The sequence below is a fragment of the Eretmochelys imbricata genome, chromosome 1, assembly GCF_965152235.1.
Source record: "Eretmochelys imbricata isolate rEreImb1 chromosome 1, rEreImb1.hap1, whole genome shotgun sequence".
NCBI lineage: Eukaryota > Metazoa > Chordata > Testudines > Cheloniidae > Eretmochelys > Eretmochelys imbricata.
The window spans coordinates 229676458-229696633 of record NC_135572.1 but is presented as its reverse complement, the minus strand read 5'-3'; the positions used below and the strand labels follow the sequence as shown (position 1 = coordinate 229696633).

Below are 20176 nucleotides of genomic sequence, written 5' to 3'. Positions count from 1 at the left end.
GGTGGGAGATGTAATCTGGAATAGGCACAGGGTGATCTAGCCTTGCAGTTTATCTGCAACCCCAGCATGAGGGGGCTTATTCCCCAGCTGTAAAGGGCTATTAAGAATATACTGACCTTTTAAGATCACATTCACTTGATCTTCCAGGCCCATATCAGCTACTTTTATCCTTGTACTGCAGTCTTCCTAAGGACCCAACAACATGGTCCTAAGAAAGTCCAGTCCCACATAGCATTTCTGGGTCTGTTCCTTAGGCAGCACTAGTTCCCTGCAGAAGCACTCCATCAGTGTAGTTCCCTCCAGCAGCTACCCCTTTTTGCCAAAGCTACAGCCTTTTATCCCAGCTATTTCTTGTCAAATAATTAGCCACAAGTGGGGAAGTAGCAGGTCTATCCATTAACCCCTTTGTGGCTGTTGCAGCATAGGGTCTATACTCAAAACAGCTAAGGTTGCCAATTTTGGTTGGATGCATTCCTGGAGGTTCCATCACAAGACATAATTTTTAATTAAAAGATTAATCTTTAATTTCTGGAGACTCCAGGACAATCCTGGATGGTTAGCAACCCTCCATCACACACAGATAACTGGTTCCTCAAGGCACATGTCAGATCTCCAGAGCCATGTGTGTTCTAGGATGGCTGTGGCCACAGACAATCAAGCTTTCTTCATTTTAATCCATGACTCCCTGGTACTCAGTTAATTTTTTCAAGAATATTGTATTTTGCTAAAAGAGCTTGTGCAGTGGGAGTACAGATTGATCTGGCTGCCAAATGCAGATACTCATCGTGCAGTAACAGACTTCACGCCTACGCTGATTCACCCCATTGCTTATCTGGGGTGTTATACCAATAAAATAAAAACCAGCAGGATCTTATTAAAGGGGAAAAGGCAAAATGCCACATTTATTATGAATACAGAAAGAAACATAGTAAACAGTTAGTTATAGCTATAACATTCCATTAAATTTCATATTTATTCACATATTCATTCATACACACACACACACAGGTTCTGCAAGGTTATCATAGTTACCAGCCTTAGAGTTGCTCATGCCAAGCCACTGGCCAGGTGGGCTGGGCACGAGGAGGGAGCAGGGCCTTGTCAGATGCACATCTGACGCTCCTGGAAGTTGGTTTGCAGAATCAGACCCCAAAGTTCTAAGTTTCTAGAGTCCATTTTTATAGGAATTTATTCCTATGCCAGTCTATGGGAATTGCTTCATCATGCTGTTGCTGAATCACTCAGCAGATAGCACATTCCTGACGGCTCCGTGTTGTTCTTCGGTTCTCCCATCCTTGAGGCTGTTGGGTAGATTCCAGTCTGCCCTCCAGGGGTCCTCTGGTTGTTTCTACTTGACACCTTCTTCGGTCGATGGACACTGGATTCTTAGGCTGGCACCTCTCTGATCATTCAGTTATTATTCACACTAAGCATCCATCCACATACATCCTCTATCTCTATTTTAATCACAATTGTTAACAAAGCGAGATGAATACAACAAAAGGGCGGGGAGTATCTGTGTGCTGTTTCTGTTGTTACAAAGTATTGCTTTGAGTCTCTCTCTGTGTGAGTAGTTGTTGTTACAAGTATTGCTTTGAGAACAGACTCTGTCTTAGGATGTACTAACACAATTAGCAGCTTGCAAATTTCACACAGAGAGGGAGAGAAACAGTACCAAACCCCAGGAGACCTCTTAATTAGTAATACCCTGAAATTTAAACTATGGGGAATCAAACTCATTTGTGATTTTACTACAGAACTTCTTTAATAAGATCCTGCTGGTTTTTATTTTATTGGTATAATAGGGGTGCCTGGAATGTGGGTCCCAGGATTTGTGTCCAGTTGTGCTGGGCAGTCGGTGAAATGATTTGGGGAAGAGAGTGGATTTGCTACCTGAGAACTTGACTCCCCGGATAAAACAGTGGGATTCAGCTGTCTTTGCTCCTGCAAGGTGGCATTGAGTGGTATAGGTGCTTGCTAGCCTCCCCATAGTCTGCCTAGCCACCTGCAGTTCTCTGTGCTCGCTGGCCTATGTGCTTAAGTGCCATGTTTGTTGGATCCCTACCTGTCTGCCTTTGCAGTGGGTTGCTATTCATTTAGTGCCTGTGGTTGCTTGCCTGCTTTCCTTGATGTCTCTGCACCTGACAGCTGTTTTGTGGGGATATTTGAACCCAGCTCCATAAAGGGGCATAGGCATTGTGAAGCTTAGCATTGCAACACCTAACGTTTCGTTAGCTTTGATTTTTTTCCTGTGGTTCAGGCTTTGATTCCCTTTGTATCCTGTCTATTCTGGCCTTTCTTGAAAATTATGGGAACAACACTGCAATCCACAAAGCCTGAGTTAGGTGTGTTGACTAACATATGTTGGCTAGCGTACATATATATTATGCTGATAATACTACTCACAATACATATTCCAAACATTTAAGTGCACATATTATTAAGCATTACTACAGCAGCTTGTGATGGGGTATACAAACCCTACACAGGGACAGAAGGGGTTAAAGGACAGTCCAGGGCCCAGTTAGCCCTGCTGGTCCAACCCTGCAGAGCATGCTCCAACTGGAGACAGGTTTGAAAAGGGAGCAACCTGGCTCAGAAGGCAGGAGAGGAGTAGAGATCTATCTTGCAGGCTTCTGCCAAAGGGCCCCCCCCCTCCCCCCCCAAGCCCTCCCTGAAGTACCAGGACTGTATGCTGAGTCTGGTTGGGGCTGATAGTTTGCTTTCTTTTTTCTTTTTCCTTATCTGGGACCAGAAGTAGAAGGAGCAGTGGTAGGGGGTGTCCCAGGGAGGGTAACTCAGAGGGTCCCCACCCTTCAGAGTCAATGCTACTGACCATCCTAGGGCCTGGGGTTGGAAGCTGATGGACTGGGGGGGGGATAGACTCCCCTACCACTACCCCATAGCTGAGTGGATGCTAACCACAGGGCCATCCAGCCCACTGAGGACCCTACTACACAGCTGCATAGCCCAAATTATATAATCATGATCAGGCCCTGCACACATGTTAGGCAAAGGAGTGCCTATCTTCCTCCCTTTTGTGGGTTGCTCTGGGGTTTAGGCCTAGAGTGAGGCAGCTGTGCACATGCTTAGAGGCAGAAACACAGGCACGAAGGGAACTTTTACTGCAAAAATATATGTGCCTCGCAAATGTAGGCGCCTACAGGGCCAGGCAGCAGCCAAGCGGGATGTTTGTGGCTCACTGACTCCTAAAAAGAGGACTTAAGTGCCTGAGTCTATAAGGGCCTAAGCATCTTTATGGATCTAGGCCTGTGTGCCTAGCTAGACACACTTCTTCCCTGACAAGAGGCTGGCCTGCATACTAAAGTTTGAGCCTGCCTTCCAACCCTCTGAGGTATATGACAGACAGCGCATATGGGCATCTGCCTGAGCATATTCATGAGTTTCTGTATGTCCCTCTGCTTTCTACAGTGCTTGTATGAATGTCTTCTCCCTTGTCTTGGGTTTTTCTGCGTGGATATGTGCCTCACTGTTGGCGTAGGTGAGCGCCTAATTGACTACCTCCCTGTGTGTGTGCATGCCAGTGTGAATGCTGTCTGTGTGGCTGCATGCTTGCCTGTATCATTGTTTTCTGTCTACCCTAGTTGGGTGCCCGCTCACCTGATTTAAGTTGTGGAGTTTGATGGAAAGGACCCACTTCATCATGCACAGCAAAAAAATTCCTAAGTGAGCAGGAGAACAGGAGGGATACTTTATTTTTCACAACTGCTCCATCTTCTGGCCATCTGAGGGAAAGTTGCACTGGTATAAACTAAGGTGTGACTTTGAATGGATATAGTTAAGACAGTGCAAATCCCTGTATGGACACTTATTTTGGTATAAGAGTGACTTTATGCAGTTTAGTTTAAGTTGACTGGGAACAGATTTAAGTTAAATAAGTCACTCAAACTGAAATAAGTATCCACAGAAGGGTTCATAATGATTTAACTGGATCAATTTTAGGTCTGGTCTACACTTAAAAGTTTTCTGAAAACACCACACCCCAATCAATTTAGCTGTGCCAGCAAAAGCTGCACTGTAGATGCAATTATACTGTCAAACAAGTTTCTTTTGCTAGTATAATTTGAACCGGCATAAGCTATACTAGCAAATGCCCTCTTCTCCTGGCATAAGCTGTGTCTCCACTGCGGGCCTGCTGATACAGCTCTACCAGTATGTCTATATCAGTAAATCCTTTTTGGTGTAGACGAAGCCTAGTTAAACTGGTGCAACTTTCCTATCTAGAAATGAAAGCTGAAATTCTCATATAATCAGCAGTCTCCTAGAGCGGGGCCTTTACACATATTGCAAAAAACTTAGATTGGCAACACCACAATAGAGCTATCCTAAGGGCTTGTCTATACAGGGAAATTGACCATGTCAAGGCTGATTCCCCACTCTGGCACTTTGAGTGCAGAAGGTGGGGGCCCGCAAGGATTTTAAAAATTAATACTGGCCACTCCAGGCTTATATTAAACTCCCAAGGTATGATCCGATAATTTTTCATACCTGGCCCAAAGCGTCTTATAGCATCGCTGCTTTGTCCCCTCTCTCTGGAGAACAACAACAGACAGACAAAAGGGGAGTCTTGTTTCAATTTTAAAAAGTTCTAGCCTTCCCATTGGCTCTTTGGGCCAGGTGCCCACTCACTTCTTTTAACCCTTTATAGGTAGAGCAATTAGAGAATAGCTACTAAGAGGGCTTTTATAGGTAACTGGCTGGATGGGTCCATAAAAGGAATTACCCCCCCACCCCCTTCATTTATCACAGATCGGCAGAGCTATTCTGGACCAGTTATTCTGCTATAGCTATTCCAGAATAGTTTCCCATCTGGATGCTTTTTAATGGGTTTTAGTCCACAGTTCCCATCTCTTCCCACCCATAGGACCTCTAGTATTAAAGTGAGAAATCAGCTGAGAAGAAGACAGCTCTTTGTACCATTTGAGACAACAGCTTTTTGTACAGTGGGGCCAAAGTTTTTAAAAGTGACTAGGGATTTCAGGGGCCCAGACAGAGTCACTTTACAGGGGTCTGATTTTCCGAAACTGCTGAGCACCTATTTTCCAAAAATTGGTGCCTTTCAGGTGTCTAACGATGGGCACCCAAAATGATTTGTCAGTGTTGCAAATCTTGGCCTGAGGGCATAGGATTATGTTCAGATGCAGGAGCTGTCTACATTTCCTGTCTACACTGGGAAATTTAAAAGAATGAGATTTTCCTTCTGACTAACCCACCCCGACCCCACCATACCCCACTCCTGTCCATACTTGGTTTCTCTCTGTCATTTGTGGTGGAAATAACATATTAAAATACATCAAATACATCTCTCTTTTTGGGGGGGGGGGGAGGGGCCAATCAGAAAACCCCCCAAGTCCTCTGTTTTAAATGAATCTGGAAAACAACAAAGATCAGAAACTCTCATCCTGGTGGCCTGCCTGGACTTGTTTACAGTGTGCCAGGAAAGTGCAGTGCAGTTGGGGAATGTCCCTGTTCTGATTTGGTAGCATTCTACACTGACTACTCTCTTTCTCTCTCTGCACAGGTCTAAATGACTCTGGTCCCCTCTAGTCACCCTCTGAACTTTGAGTTGTGGAAAGGAGAGGTTAGGTAGAACTGCACTTCACAGACCACTCCGCATGCTGTCCGTTAGCTGGCTACTTTGCTAGCCTGAGACCGGGGGAAATCCTGCTGGTCTTCAGCTGTGCCCCCAAACGCAGTTCCTGAGCTGGCTGACTGATTTGGGGAGACCTTGCTGCTGTTTTAGTCCTTCCTGTCTAATGTGCTGCTGTCCAAGGGAGCTTTGATTTTTTTCCTGTGGTTCCCTTTGTATCCTGTCTAGTTCTGGCCTTTCTTTTCACCTCTCCTCTGCTGTGGCTTTCTCTGCCCACTTCCCCTACTAAAAACGTCCCCTTCTACCCAACTCTCTGCTCCAGCAGGCAGAATGTGGGAGGTGGCAGAGGGAGGGCAGTAACTGGATATAAAGATCCAGCAATTCCCACCTCCTCCCCGCCAACAGCATTTTCCCTTTGTCTGGGGAGTTAAAGATTAAAACTATAGAGCTTTTACGACCTCCACCAAGAAGTACCAATAAGGGGGGACTTTAATAGAGAGGGAACATCCTGTTCTCAGCCACTGGTCCCCGTGCAACCTGGTGTCCCAGGCTCAGTGCAGCGAGCACACAGCAGAACCTGGTGTTTGAAGTGGCTCCCCACCAAAGACCAGCAGGAATTAATGATCCCTCTTGCATGCTCCCAGCTGGAGAAGTAAGTCAGGGCATCTGTCATTAGAGGAGACAGCAGAGAGAGTTACAACAGAAAGAGAGTACAAGGGCAGAGGCTCCAGGGGAAGAGGACAGAAAGCAGCAACAGAGAAGCAAGGAATTGTTGCCTGTAGGAACTGGTCACAGAGAGAAGAAATCAAAGCCAGAGTCACAGCTGGGAAAAGGAAAGAGGAAAAACCAGGCAGCCCTAGACAGAACATGGGCTTCTTTTAGGTTCTGGAATAGCAGGGGATCCTGCCCATCAGGACTGGAGTGGGTTAGCAGTGTAGTTTGGAATGCAGCATTAGAACAGGTGCTGCTGCGGGTCAGTTTTGAGGTGTATCTGTGGAGCAGCGGAGGAGTGGGGCACAGGGCTGAAGCAAGGAAGGAGCTGTTGAAGGTGAAGGTGTCTTGGCAGAGAGGTGTATCGCCCAGAGGCCAAACTCCAAAGGAGGAACTGGACTGAGCAGGGAAAGCCAGTCCTGTTATCCAGTTTGGGATAATGGAAGAATTAAGGAGGTAGCAACAATCACTAATGAGCAGCAGCAGCAGGAGACTAATCGGAGGAGGTAATCCAGATGCCAGTACTAGCCCCCTCCATCTGCAGAGGAGAACTCAAAGATATCTAAGATAACAACAGAGGGTGAACTATCTCAGCTCCTGTAAACAAGCAACTGAAGCCTGCCAGGGGTCTAGAGGACAGTGGGTAATTTGACTCCTACCCTGCCTCAGTGCAAAAGCCCTAAAGGCATGTAGTAGACCAGATAATAAAGAGGGAGGAGACTATGATAAAGTGAAGGAAGCCATCCTGTGAGATTACAATACTGGCATGTAGACACACTGCCAACCCTTTAGACTGTTCAGCTACTGAGCGGCAGAAGGACCCCAAGAGGTGTGCAGCTGACTCCGTGAACTTTCCCACCAATGGCTTAAGCTGGAGAATCATACGAAGGAGCAGATCATGGAGCTGATAGTTCTCAAGCAGTTACTGACCATCTTGCCTGAGGAAATTCAGACCTGGGTCTGGGAACGTCATCCAGAAACCATGGAGCAGGCAGTCACACTGACTGAGGCTTTCCAGCTCATTCATCAAGCATCTGAGAGGTGTGGGGAACAGGAAAGGACACTCAAACCTGATTATTCCCATGAGAAACCAGAATGGAGAAGTAAAGTTGAGTCTCTGTGTGAGAGAGGATGTGAGCAAACAGCTATATTTCCAAACTCACGTGCTCAAAAATCATGAGATTGGCTTAAAATAATGAGATTTTAAAAAACAATGTTGTCTTCTTTTTCTGAGCTTTTAGAATGCTCTTGATTCATGTTTTTTGGCTTTTCACTACACCTCTGAGGGCCAAAAACTTACTTTTTTTTAATGAAAGCTGAGATTCTGACATAATCATATGCCTCCAGGAGCTGAGGCTGTAAGAAGAACACTAAATGTCACAAGACTAGCAATAAAATTGTATGAGCTGGCAACAGTGGCCCAGCAGAGTTAAAGAACATGAAGGAACGGGGATTAGCATCTGGTTTTTGTCCTTATACCAAGATCTGTACAATAAGTGGTAAACCCTGTCACTTGACAGTGACTATTGATTCCTGTGCTCTGAAAGTATCCATAGAATGAGAGCCTCTGTTAGCCCAATAATATAGAAAGCGAATAATTACTGGCCTAGGAAATTGGCTAGCTGAACCATGAGAGTCAATGGAGTACTGTTACCAACTCCAGTGTCTAGGAGGAGCAAGTGTAGACCTGGATGATGAATGGGACTGAGGCCTGGTCTATACTGCAGGGGGGATCGATCTAAGTTACGCAACTTCAGCTACATGAATAATGTAGCTGAAGTCGACATACTTAGATCTACTTACCGCGGTGTCTTCACTGCGGTAAGTCGATGGCTAATGCTCTCCCGTCGACTCCACCTGCGCCTCTTGCCCTGGTGCAGTACCGGAGTGGACGGGAGAGTGCTCAGCAGTCGATTTATCTTGTCTAGACTAGACGCGATAAATTGACCCCCGCTGGATCGACAGCTGCCCGTCGATCGGGTAATGTAAATAAGTCCTGAGTATGTTGCCTCTATGGCACTGGCTGAGTGACTTCAAAATGGTGACTCAGAGCAAGTGGAGGTAAAATGTATAACCAGTAGAATTTATGGCTAATTTATACTCCCCCCTCTCCAAATCCTGCCTCCCTGAGTATCTATCTGAGGTGAATCCCAGCCTTTTTTTGCCAGGGGTTTTCTGTAGCAGACTCCTCATAAAGTCTGTTTTACATCTATCGCTCTGTCCCTCTTTTATCCTCTCCTTTTCTCTCTGACTACTTCTTCTCTCCCCGCCCCAACATAAAACAAATACACAGACCTTTTAGGTACATGCCCTTTGCTGGGGGAGCAGGTCCCGCCCCTTGCATCTGGGCCATGACATGGGAAATGTTTATTATGGTCCAACACCAGCAGCTTTTTCCTTCCTTCTGCAGTTGCGCAATGGGCCTTTCAGCGCAGCTGGTGCTGAGCAGTGGTTGCTTGTTGTTTCAGGTGGCAGTGACACTTGATCAGGTGGCCAAATATTTCTCTGAGGAGAATGGGACTCTCTTCGATGAAGGGAAGTGGGACTTCTGCAGGGATGCCATGCAGGAAAGTTACTATACTCTAGTCTCCCTGGGTAAAGCTATACTTTCTCATGTTTGCTAGAATGCTCTGTGAAGTTCCCAGTTTGGCTTTTGCTCAGAGCTCTTCTCTGTCTTTTGTATTTCTGGTGGATCAACAGCCTGTGTGAAAGGGAACTTCAAAATGCTATGTGAGTGCAAATCCACCCCATTCATCCCAATGCCAAGAATTTTCTAAGGAGGAAGAATGGCTCTGTGTTTTGTCAGTGTACTGAAATGATACATATGATGAATTATTCTACTCCCCTCCTACCCCAATGCCAGACACATGCTTATAATAAGATTGGCTTCATCCTGGAAAGGGAGCGCTGGTCTTTCAAGGCTTAGGAAGCCATTCTCCATTCCGATGCGGTGCACTGTTTAGGAACTGGCAGGTGGCATAATAAGTGTGCACCATGAATCCCTATGTAGGGAAGTTGTGATAGCTTCTAAACATCTTCCCATCAGTTTTGGATTACATGTCCACTCCAACAAAGAATGGGTGTGAGTTTAACCTCACAAGGCCATATTCTAATTTACTTACTCATGCTGAGTAGTATCTTACTCCACAGATACTCCCTCTGGAGTCAGTAGGACTATTTAAGGAGAAAGCTCTAGCCCAATATGAGTAAAGGTGTCAGAATCTGGTCCATGGTCTTCTTCCTCAGTGATGTGTTTCCTAAACAGTGATATCACCTGCTTTTCTTCCTGTGATCAGGAATTACGATATCCAAACCTGATGTGATCTCCTGTATGAAACAAGGGGAAGAGACTTGTTTTCCAAATCTCCAGGTCTCTGTGGATAGGGTGATCCCAAGAGGTTTCTCTTCAGGGGAGGAATGAGCATAAGCAATTTGAAACAATTAGAGTATAAATAAGAAGATGGAATTTCAGAAAAGCCAGCATGAGACCTTCAGATTCTGTCTCAAATAATATAGTCCTCTCTTGTTCCAATTGCCGTCATATCCTTGTTGCAGATGTCACACAGGGCTTTCTATCAGTACTGATTGACGTCCTTCCCTGCACCTTAATATTCAAATGGGATTTATAAGCATAATTTGTCCCCTTCTAACACTCTGATCAAGGATTATGAAGATTTGGCTCCTAAATATTTATCCCTCTTATCTTATTCTGATTTGGGGTTGTGATTTTGAAGTTTACCTATTCCGCATTTGTATTTGTCCCAAGTACACAGATCATGTGCGTATTTTCTTTTTATTCCGGAAGATGAGGCATTCTTGATGGAGAGGCTTCTGCTGGATTCTCCTTCTCATAAAGGAGCTGAGCCAGTGGAAACACAAGAGACATAGTTGGAAAGATCCAACGATAATATTTCCCAAACTTCTGACTGGGGAAAAGCCTACGACAGTGAGTGCAAGTCAGAAAGTGAGAGGAAAACCCCTGTGTGGAAGAGCCAGGGTAAAACCACTCACCAGGAAATAAGTTTCAAGAACCTCAAAGAAATGAGTCTTTGCCAGAAATCCCCCATGGGGAGAGGCTGGGCACATGGAGCGAATGTAGGGAAAACATCAATCAGAGCTTGGAGCTTATTCAACATCAGAGAACCCACATGGGAGAGAGAGCTGTTAAATATACTGAGTGTGGGAAAAGCTTCCAGGAGAGCTCCCCACTTACATCTCATCAGAGACTTCACAGAGGAGAGGCACCCTACAGAGGTAAGGTGTGTGGGAAAAGCTTCAGTGCCAACACGGACCTCATTAACCACCAGAGAACCCATGCAGGAGAGAGACGCTACCAGTGTGCTGAGTGCAGGAAAAGCTTTGGTCAGCGTTCCCATTTTATCAAGCACCAGAGAACCCACAAAGGGGAGAGATCCTATACATGCCCTGAGTGTGGGAAGAGCTTCAGCATCAACATGCACCTTATTAACCACCAGCGGATCCACATGAGAGAGAGACCCTGCCAGTGTGCTGAGTGCAGGAAGGGCTTCAGCCAGCGCTCACTCCTCATTCATCATCAGAGCACCCACTCGGGAAAGAAACCCTACACTTGTAAGGAGTGTGGGAAAAGCTTCATTCAGAGCTCAGACCTCCTGCGACACCAGACACTCACGACACTCACAAGGGTGAGAGACCCTATAAATGCCCCCAGTGCGGGAAAAGCTTCAGCCAGAGTGCACATCTTTTTAGATACCAGAGAATCCACAAAGGGGAAAGCCCCTATAGATGTACACAGTGTGGGGAAAGCCTCCGAAACAAGGCGCTTCTGTTATTGCATCAGAGTCTCCACGTGGAGTGGAAATCAAGAGGCAGCTTCATTTTTAGGTGCATCAGTCACTCTTCCAATTAACAAAATACATCCTCTAGAACAGCAAGCATTGGAGGGAGAGCAAGCATGTTCCTGAGGTTACTGCTCATTTGGGGATTGGGAGTTCTGAACATTGGCTAGTAAGAACCCAAAGCATGAGGGAGGGTGGAGCTGTCATACTAAAAGACTGGATGCTTGTAGAGGGAGTGGTAAGAAGTAAAGTGAAGAGAAAGCAGAGAACAGACACTGGGTGATCAGTCAAGTTGTGGGGAGTGATTCTGAACAGGAGAATAGCAGGGAGAGGAGTTGTAGGGGGTCATTGACTAGAGACTGGGAGGGATAAGAGGGATTTTTTTCCTTCTCTTATGTATTTATATTACTGACAGAGAAGACATAAGAGACGGTCACTTGAAGTCAATCCACGAAGCATTAAAACCTTTGGGTTTCTTTATTGTGCAAATTAAGTTACATTGATTCTGGAAGGCAGACTCAGACACTCTGCAAAGTGTACAGAGAGAATAGCCTCTTGTAATCACAGGTGTACAAAGACGAATGAAACAGCCCAGAAGTTGTTTAATCACACAGAACACAAATTAAGTCTGTTTATTCCTGCCTATATAGGGGCCTAGAAGGTTCTGAAGCTAATAAATGCTTTTGAGAGAAGTGTGTCATTTCAATAGTCTATCTGCAGGAGCAAATAGTTTCTGAATATTTCACTGGATCACAGTAAAACTCCAGTTTGCTTTAACTATGGATTTATCAATTCTCCTGGCAAAGGTTGCTTTAAAATGGAATGAAAGAGGGGATCTATTACAGGACAGCTGAAAGCCTGGGGGGGGGGGGGGGAGGAATGAAATGCAGCAGTCAATGGTATAAAAATATTGTATGTTGAATAACTCTATCACCTAATCGCTTTTCATAAGTAGGTCTCAACGCACTTTACAGATGGGAAATCTGAGGCACAGGGAGCTGAAATAAATAGAACCATTCACTCCTAAGTGTGTTAATGGGGGAGGGAAGGATTCATAGGCTTTGCTACAGAGAACATAAAGAATCATTTTTCAAAGATACAGGAGAATTTATGACACTGAAGTATGACAGAAGATGCAGAAAGGAAGGCTCTCAAACCAATGAGGATGAGAATGTGCAAAGAGACAGAGAGGGGGATGGTACTAGAGAAGAATTACCAGGCTCTGCTGTTTTCATAATACAAGAATCCCTTGTTACTGCCCAGCCAATCCTGGGGGAAGCGCAAGCGGGGGTAGCATGGGAACTTCAGGGCTGGCTGTACAGTGCTTCTAAGCAGTACAAACTAGTGTATTTTCCTCTTCCCTGAATGGCTCCAGGAGGCCAGCAGAGGCGAGCAGGAGGAACTACTGCCGTCTCCGGGGGCAGCTCCTGGAGATGAGGGAGAGCCACTGTAAGCACCAGCAGATGCAGCTGTGTACTGGTTTTTCAAATCTAGGGTCTCAAAGGACAGCTGAAGTAGCAATCTGCTTCAATAAGATTAGATCTTATAAAGAATTACTTCAGAAATAATGTCAGAATACATATTTTGGGGCCCTATTTGCCATGCAAATTAGCCCCTGCTCCCGTTGGAAGACTCTGGCTAGGCCATGCCCCCTCTCAGGTGATGGGTGAGGATAGGATTCTCTCTGAGAAACAGACCTGAGCCCCTAGATTCAACTGAGATGCCAACAATGAGGAATGGTAAGGGAAGGGTTTGCACCAGGGGTCTCCATACCTGCCAGCATCTTCAGGCAAAAAAAAAAAAAAGGGACAGGGCATTTTCAATTTGCATAAATGTTTTTAGGCCCAGTCGAGACTGGTGATTCACCGGGTTGCAGCCATTGTTGTAGCTGTATCAGTGCAAGCACGAGTGCTGACAGGCAAAGTTGCCATTTGCACTGGGGGAGCTTACTTTGAGTTTCAAAGAGGCATAGCCTCCTCAGGTGCAAACCGTGCCTGTCTCAGCTACACTAATGATTGGCCACCAATGGCTGAAACTGCACAAATCTCTAGTCTAAGACAAGGCTATAGAGGGGCAGCTGATGGGGCAGGTGCTCTCAACCCACTGAGAGAGGAGCTGCCATGAACTCTTCACAATACTGAGACCCAAACTAAAGAAGAGGAGCAGGAAGCCCCCACTCCATGACCAAGCACTTTTGTTCCTAACTATCAGTGAATTAATCTGTGGCCTGCCGTCTGACACACGTGCACACACAAACCCACACTCACACATGAACCTCACGCTCTGGCCCCACTCCCCACATGGAATATCAGTGAAAGGAGGCCCACTTCTCCACCCAGCAAGGCAGTGGCGTGGAGCCACTTTTCCCCCCCCCCCCCAAGGGATGGCAACAAACCCATCTCCCCAACCCTTTCAGGAGCAGCATGAATGGCATCAGGTGTGGTCTCTGGCACCCACCCCACAGAGAGGCAGGAGCAGCAGCACAAGGCTCGCTAGTACCTACCAGAAATCCATCCCAGTGGCCATTTGCTTGGATGGCTAGCCCCAATGTGCTCTTCTTCTCCTGCCACACACACAGAGTCCTCTGCTGGGATGACATTGGCAGGGCTCTGAGGGCAAAGAAATCAACATGCGATTGAGATGACTTGGAAAATTCACCCCATTGTTCCCAGCTCTCTGCGGACTCAGGCAGATGCCCCCACATCAGTTACACTGGAGTCATGTCTTCGAGTGTTTCTTCACAACCACAAGCACTAGAAACTTGCATAAAAATGTGAAAAGTGAGATACTGATGTAATCATATCCTTCCCAGGAGCTCTTGTCCTATGCTCAGGCCAACGGTATCTATTCCTCAGCCCAGCCCTGCCCCCCCCCCCCCCCCCCCCACAAACCACTGCCCAACAAACTAATCTGCCCCTGTACACATGCACAGAGACCCCCACCGCCCACGACTAATCTAGAAACACAGTGAATTACTATGGCTCTCTCCCTGCATACTGAGAACCCACTCCAATGAATGATTTGCCCCAACGGCCCCTGATATCATTTGGACTCCCTCAACGCACCTCATCAAAGATTGGTGCCTCTCTTTTTCCTTTGGCTCTTTTCTCTGCTCCTCAGCTTCAACATTCCTCTCCAGATAACTTGAAAATGCACAGAGCCCAGAGCCCCACGCATTGGTTGGATTCCTACCTAGTCAGCTGCCAACCATAAGTAGCAGAGACTGCATTATACCGTGTGCTATTTTTACACACACATACATAAACAAAACACCTTAAAACAGTAATACTTTTCATTCAAGCTAGCTAAATGAGGATCTCCTGCAGAAACAAGAAACTATTAAACAAATACTAACGGAGTTTCAGTTACACAAATTGCACTTCCTGGAATGACTGCCCAAATCTGGATGATATTTTCTAAGTGCCAGGTGACTCAGCTCTCTCTTACCAAAAATATTTTCAAACATAGGGAAACACCAGAGATGAAATAGCAATGACTTGATTCATTCCAATGATGAATTTTCCCCAAAATAATGTCAGAATGAATATTTCAATATACTACTTGGTATGAAAATTAGCACTCGCTCCTATTGGAGGGTACTGGTTATGCCCCCTCCTCTCCCAGGCGGAGATATTGGGTTGGGGCCTTGCGAACATGGATCTGAGCCCCTATAATCAGAATCAGAGACATACTTTCCCGGAAATACAAGGAATAGAAGGGGATTATGTGTATCTAAAGTCTTCATACCTCTATGCTTCAGATGGCGTGAGCTGCAGAGAAGGCTCTTTCTTCATTAACAGTGACAGGAATAGGACCGAGGTCACTAGACTGAAGAGGGGCAGTCAGGCTCTCCTGTTTACACTTTCTCAGGAGAACACATGGACATGAAAGAAAACCGAAAACAAACTTTAAAGATGACTAAAGGGAATCCATACATTTCGCACAATGTATGATTGGCCTGTGAGACTCACTGCCACAAGATATTATTGAGGCCAAGACTTCAGCAAGATTTTTAAAAGGATGAGACATTTATATGGACAATGAGAACATCCACAATTACATTAGATAGAATAAATATTAGTAGGGAGGATAATCCCTGATGCTAGAGGATATAGACCAACCCATTACTGCTAGTGCCTAGGAAGAAACTTCCCCCACCCCCCATCTCTCCCAATTTAATTCTGAGTCTTGTAAATAATTAGTGTTTGTTTTAGGGTCCCAGCTGTTGGAGTTGTCTGGATATATGAGAATCTCAGCTTTCATTGAAAAAAAGAAGTTTCTACCCACGGTAGTTGTCCAGAACAGTTTGAAAAGGTGAGCTGACTGTACTCCAAAGCCTCAAAACCCAGAGGCAAATTAAAAACAACACCACCATAATGCATTTTTAAATTATATTTTTTAATCATCTCATGATTTTTGGTGATCTAACTCAATTTTGTAACTTTGGGGGTTAGTGATATAGCACAGGGGCAGGTTATTCCTTACCTGTCCATTACAAAAAGAAAAGGAGTACTTGTGGCACCTTAGAGACTAACAAATTTATTGTAGCTCACGAAAGCTTATGCTCAAATAAATTTGTTAGTCTCTAAGGTGCCACAAGTCCTCCTTTTCTTTTTGTGAATACAGACTAACACGGCTGCTACCCTGAAACCTGTCCATTACAGGGTTTCTTTGCACTTTCTCTTCACTATCAGGGTGGGGTTGCTGGGCTAGATGATCCGATCTGACCTGGCATAAATGGGAATTGCTGTTTCTGAGCCAGCTAAGGGGATGGAGAGAACTGAGAGCGTTTTAGGAAAGAGTTACTTATTTCTCTGAATCTGGGGAGTTAAGGATTAAAACCAGAAAGCAAGTCATGCCTCCCTTTCCCAGAGAGGACCGGGAAGTAACGTGATGCACATGGAACATCCTGCCCCAGCCATCCCTTGGAAACCTGGTGTGTCCCTCTGCACTGAGATCGCTCACGGCACCTGGACCCTGGATCCATCTCAGCCCCTGCTCTCTGTGCCCCGGCGCACGGCATGGATCAAATTAACAACCCCGTCCCTGCTGCCGGCTGAGCCGTGAGTCGGGGGTCTGGGATAAAGGGAGAGCGGAGAGAGCCGCGGGCTGCCGCAGGGGAGGGGCACGGGACAGAAAACAGCAGAGAGTCCTGGACTTGCTGGCAGCAGGGCCTGGTAAGGGCAGGAAGGGGACTGGAGTCTGAGCTGCACCGGGCTGGAAATAAGAAGCAATCCAGCTAGTTCAGGCACCGCACATGGGTGTGTGCATCCTCAGCACAGCCTGGTGACAGCTGACCCTCTCTACCAGGATTTCAGGAAAGGGGTTGGTGAGTAAGAACTTGACTACAGGAGTAAATTGTACAGCTCTGACTGTACGGGTGCGGCTAAAGCAATCCAATCCCCTAGTGCGGATGCACTTGTATTGATATAAACATGTTCATATTGGTATCGTTTATTCCTGTTTGGGAAGGGGAATACTATACCAGTATATGGCACCATTATACTAGTATAACTGTCCACCCAAGAGGTTGCATCGGTCTCACTATGTTGGTAAAAACTCACACACCCTGACCTACATAGCTATCCCAATAAAATGTGTACATGTAGACCAAGCCCAAACATTCCCCAAGAACTAGCTAGTGCTACCCAATGGAAGTTTGGGAAATGCCGTGAAGGTGCTATTTCCTCTGCAGTGATGGTAGAACCAGGAGTGGAAACACCCTTCCCACTGCTCATCTTTGTCTACTACATGCTTCCTCCACAGCACCCTCTATCACGCACTCTACCCCAAACACCATTCACAAACACTGCCTCCTACCACATCCACCCATATCTCCTCACCACATCTCAGACCGCAGCTACCCTCTTCCAAACATCACGTATTGCCAGAATCTGCTCCATTGCACCCCGATGTTTATTCACTGGCATCATCAACACCACACTTTGTAAGGGGAGGGTGTGGAATAGCTGTAAGTCTGCAGAGGCTCAACCCTTCCTTAAAAAAACATTGCTTGATGCTGAAGTGCTTAACATCAAATATTGCCCAGTCTCTACCCTCCTATCTTTGGAGAAGGAGATAAATGGAGAAGCTGGTAGCTATTTATCCAATGTGCACTTGAACACCAATGACATCATAGCAGGTTCCAGTCTGGGTGCTGGGCTTCCTTCAGTGCTGAGGCCATGCTGATCAGGATCATGCTGTTAATTATAGGACAGGATCAATTTGGTCATGCTGCACTTCTTGGTGTCTTTTTATATGACTAACCATGGGTAGTTGCTTTACTGACTAAAGGTCTGATCCAGTGCCTGCTGAAATCAGTTGGAGGCTTTCCTTTGACTTCAGTGGGCTCTGGATCAAGCCATAAGAGAAGTTGCCCTCCAGAGGATCTAGTCATACCTAAATGTTAGTAGTCAGTTAGTGGGGATGGAAAATTACATCCTCATGGACAGATCTGTAATGCAGTGTCCTTCTTTGAGCAATCCAGTCTCCCCTGTTGCTATATATTTTAAAAATGTGCCAAAATTTTTAGCCAGGTGAAAGAGTATCATCACTAAGCTACATAGCTTATGAGATACATAGCTTATGAGATACATTGCCCTGTGGATCCTGCAAGTTTGGTCTCTTTTCTGGAGGAATTATCGGATGCTGTCACTGGTTGGATGAACTGGAGCTACCTCATCCTTATTTCTGGGAGAGCGGAAGTCTCGATTCTGGGTAGAGGGTCTTTTCGACATGGTGCCTCACTTGTCCTTCCTGTCACCACTTGCTGAAGGGATTTATTCAGAAGTAGTGAGTCAGGTTAAGAATCGTTTTGTTGCTTTTGAGCATGCCCTTTCCACAGAAAACTCCCAGTTGGACATAATGTGACAGTTCACTGGAGTTACACCAATCTTGACGGTACGCCTTTATTTGTCCTGTGATGACCATTGCAGCAGTAGCATCTTGCTTCATGACCAAAAGGCTGAGTTATTGTGCTTCACCCTTAGCAGGGCTTCCATGTCATTTGCAGCTTGTTCGAACCACAGCAGCATCTGTGCTCACTGTTTTGAGCAACCATGGCTGCTTTGTGTTCTTTACACTTGCTATGTCTAAGATGGTGAATTGACTATAAGCTTTTAATGGCAGTCTTAGCTATATTTGTGACTTCATCCTTGAGCCTCATCCCGCTGCTTATCTGTGTTCCACACAACATGGCTTATAGGGATCCTACTGTGGCATCTTCAGTTGGCAGGCAATCATACTTTTCCTGACGGTATAGAGCCATTTCCCCTCCAGGAAATCCATCGCACCACACATTTAAAAGGTAGCTACTTTAACTCTGGAACTGTTCTTCAGACTGTGCATTGTTGGCCCCATATTTATTATTTTTTGCTGTCATTTCCCTCCTTTTTTTCTCTTGGATTCCTCAGTTGCTTCAGTTTGACTTTTTCATTATTATTATTATTATATTTCTAATGTTGTTATGTTCCACAGAGCTCCAGCTGCCTTGTCTGGGGAGGTGGGGGGGGGGGGTAGGGGACGGGGACATTGTATATCTAAAATTCACCTTTTAGTTTAAAATCAATTTGTTTATCACAAAAGACATTTTGTCCCTCTCTATCTCCTGTTAGCTTCCACACCCTGGCCCACATCAACCTGCATAAACACACAGACTTTGTGCAGGTATGTTGTACCAGCTCCGCCCTTATCCCTAGAGCCGCCTGTGCTGGTTAAAGCTATTCATGCTGCCCTGACATTGACAGCTCCTTCCCTCTCTGTCCAGAGGTGGAATTATTGCTGGAGCTGTAGGCAGTGACCAGGGAATGGTTGTACTTTCAGGTGGCAGAGACATTCTACATCAAAGACGAGGGAACTCTTTGGGATGAAGAAAAGAGACGTGTCTGGAGGGATATCATGCAGGAGGTTTGTGACACAAAGCTCTTGCTAGGTAATAGCACGTTTTGTGTCTGTTTAGTGCCCAGTCTGGCTTCTGCTCAGGGTTCTTTTCTGGGTTCCTTGTGTTTCCAAGGAATTAATGTATATCATTCCCAGATGCCTGTGTGATAGAGACAGTGTCCCTTCAATTAAATACTAAATTTAGAAATACAGTGGAGGTGCCATTCCTTCCAGGCTAAGAGCATTCTATGAAAGGAGAATGCTTGCATTTACATGTACATGCTTGTAGTAATACAAAATAATTTATTTCCCTTCCTTGGCTCTGGCTTCGTTCTCAGAAGGGTCTCTGACTTATCTGCAAGTATGGAAATTATCAAGTATCAGTAGCTTAATACTTGTGCTGAGTCATCAAGTCCCCATATGTGTGCATATCTCTGAATCTCCCACCGTAAAAGTTTTGCTTTCCCACAAGAGCTTTGTAAACGTACTCCGTCTGTTCAGCTAACAGGCACTCTGGCACATACAGGAGAGAGTTTTAAAATAACAGATGATTGCTTGTAGCGAGTACTCTACAGGTATTTAACAATGTTTGCTATCCCTCGTTTTGTTTCCTCATGAGTAGGATTTTGGATTTCCAAGCCTGATGTGATCTCCCAGGTGGAACAAGGGGAAAAGTCAGATGCCCTGACTCACCAAGATTTCAAGAAAAGAAGATCTTTAGAGGCATCTGCACTGGTGAGAGTTTATTTTTTTGTTCATTATTTATATTCATCTCTAAGGTCTCCCTCATTGTAGTACTGTATGTGGTCTCCCTTCCCATAACTTAGATCAAAAGGATATGTTTCCTTGAGAAACAGGTGCATATACTCAATGCTCCCACATGGCAGTCAGAACAATATGAATCAGAACCAGAGGACACTAGCCAGGAGACTGGTTGCTGAGGGGAATTCCAACAGTGACAGCTAGCCAAAAAGTCCAGTCAAAGAGCCTTTAAAATGCAGTCTTGCATCACACTAGTACAGTAGCTATCTTAGACTTAGATGACATTGATGCATGGAGTTCCAGCTAATCCCCAATGGTCTCCCAGGTCTGTCTCATCTCAAGTTAACCAGTATTGTAAAGCACTGTCATCTATCAGTGGTCCCTTTATCCATCTTTT

At 45.5% G+C, this 20176-nt stretch overlaps 1 protein-coding gene across 1 annotated transcript in view; it reads left to right on the top strand.

The window, feature by feature from the left end:
- LOC144271394 (uncharacterized) overlaps positions 1–20176 on the top strand; it is a 75751-nt gene that overhangs the window by 49912 nt on the left and 5663 nt on the right. The window contains 5 exon segments of the mRNA XM_077828770.1: positions 8791–8917; positions 10379–10971; positions 10974–11185; positions 18753–18804; positions 18961–19044. Coding sequence (XP_077684896.1) covers positions 8791–8917; positions 10379–10971; positions 10974–11185; positions 18753–18804; positions 18961–19044 — 1068 coding nt within the window.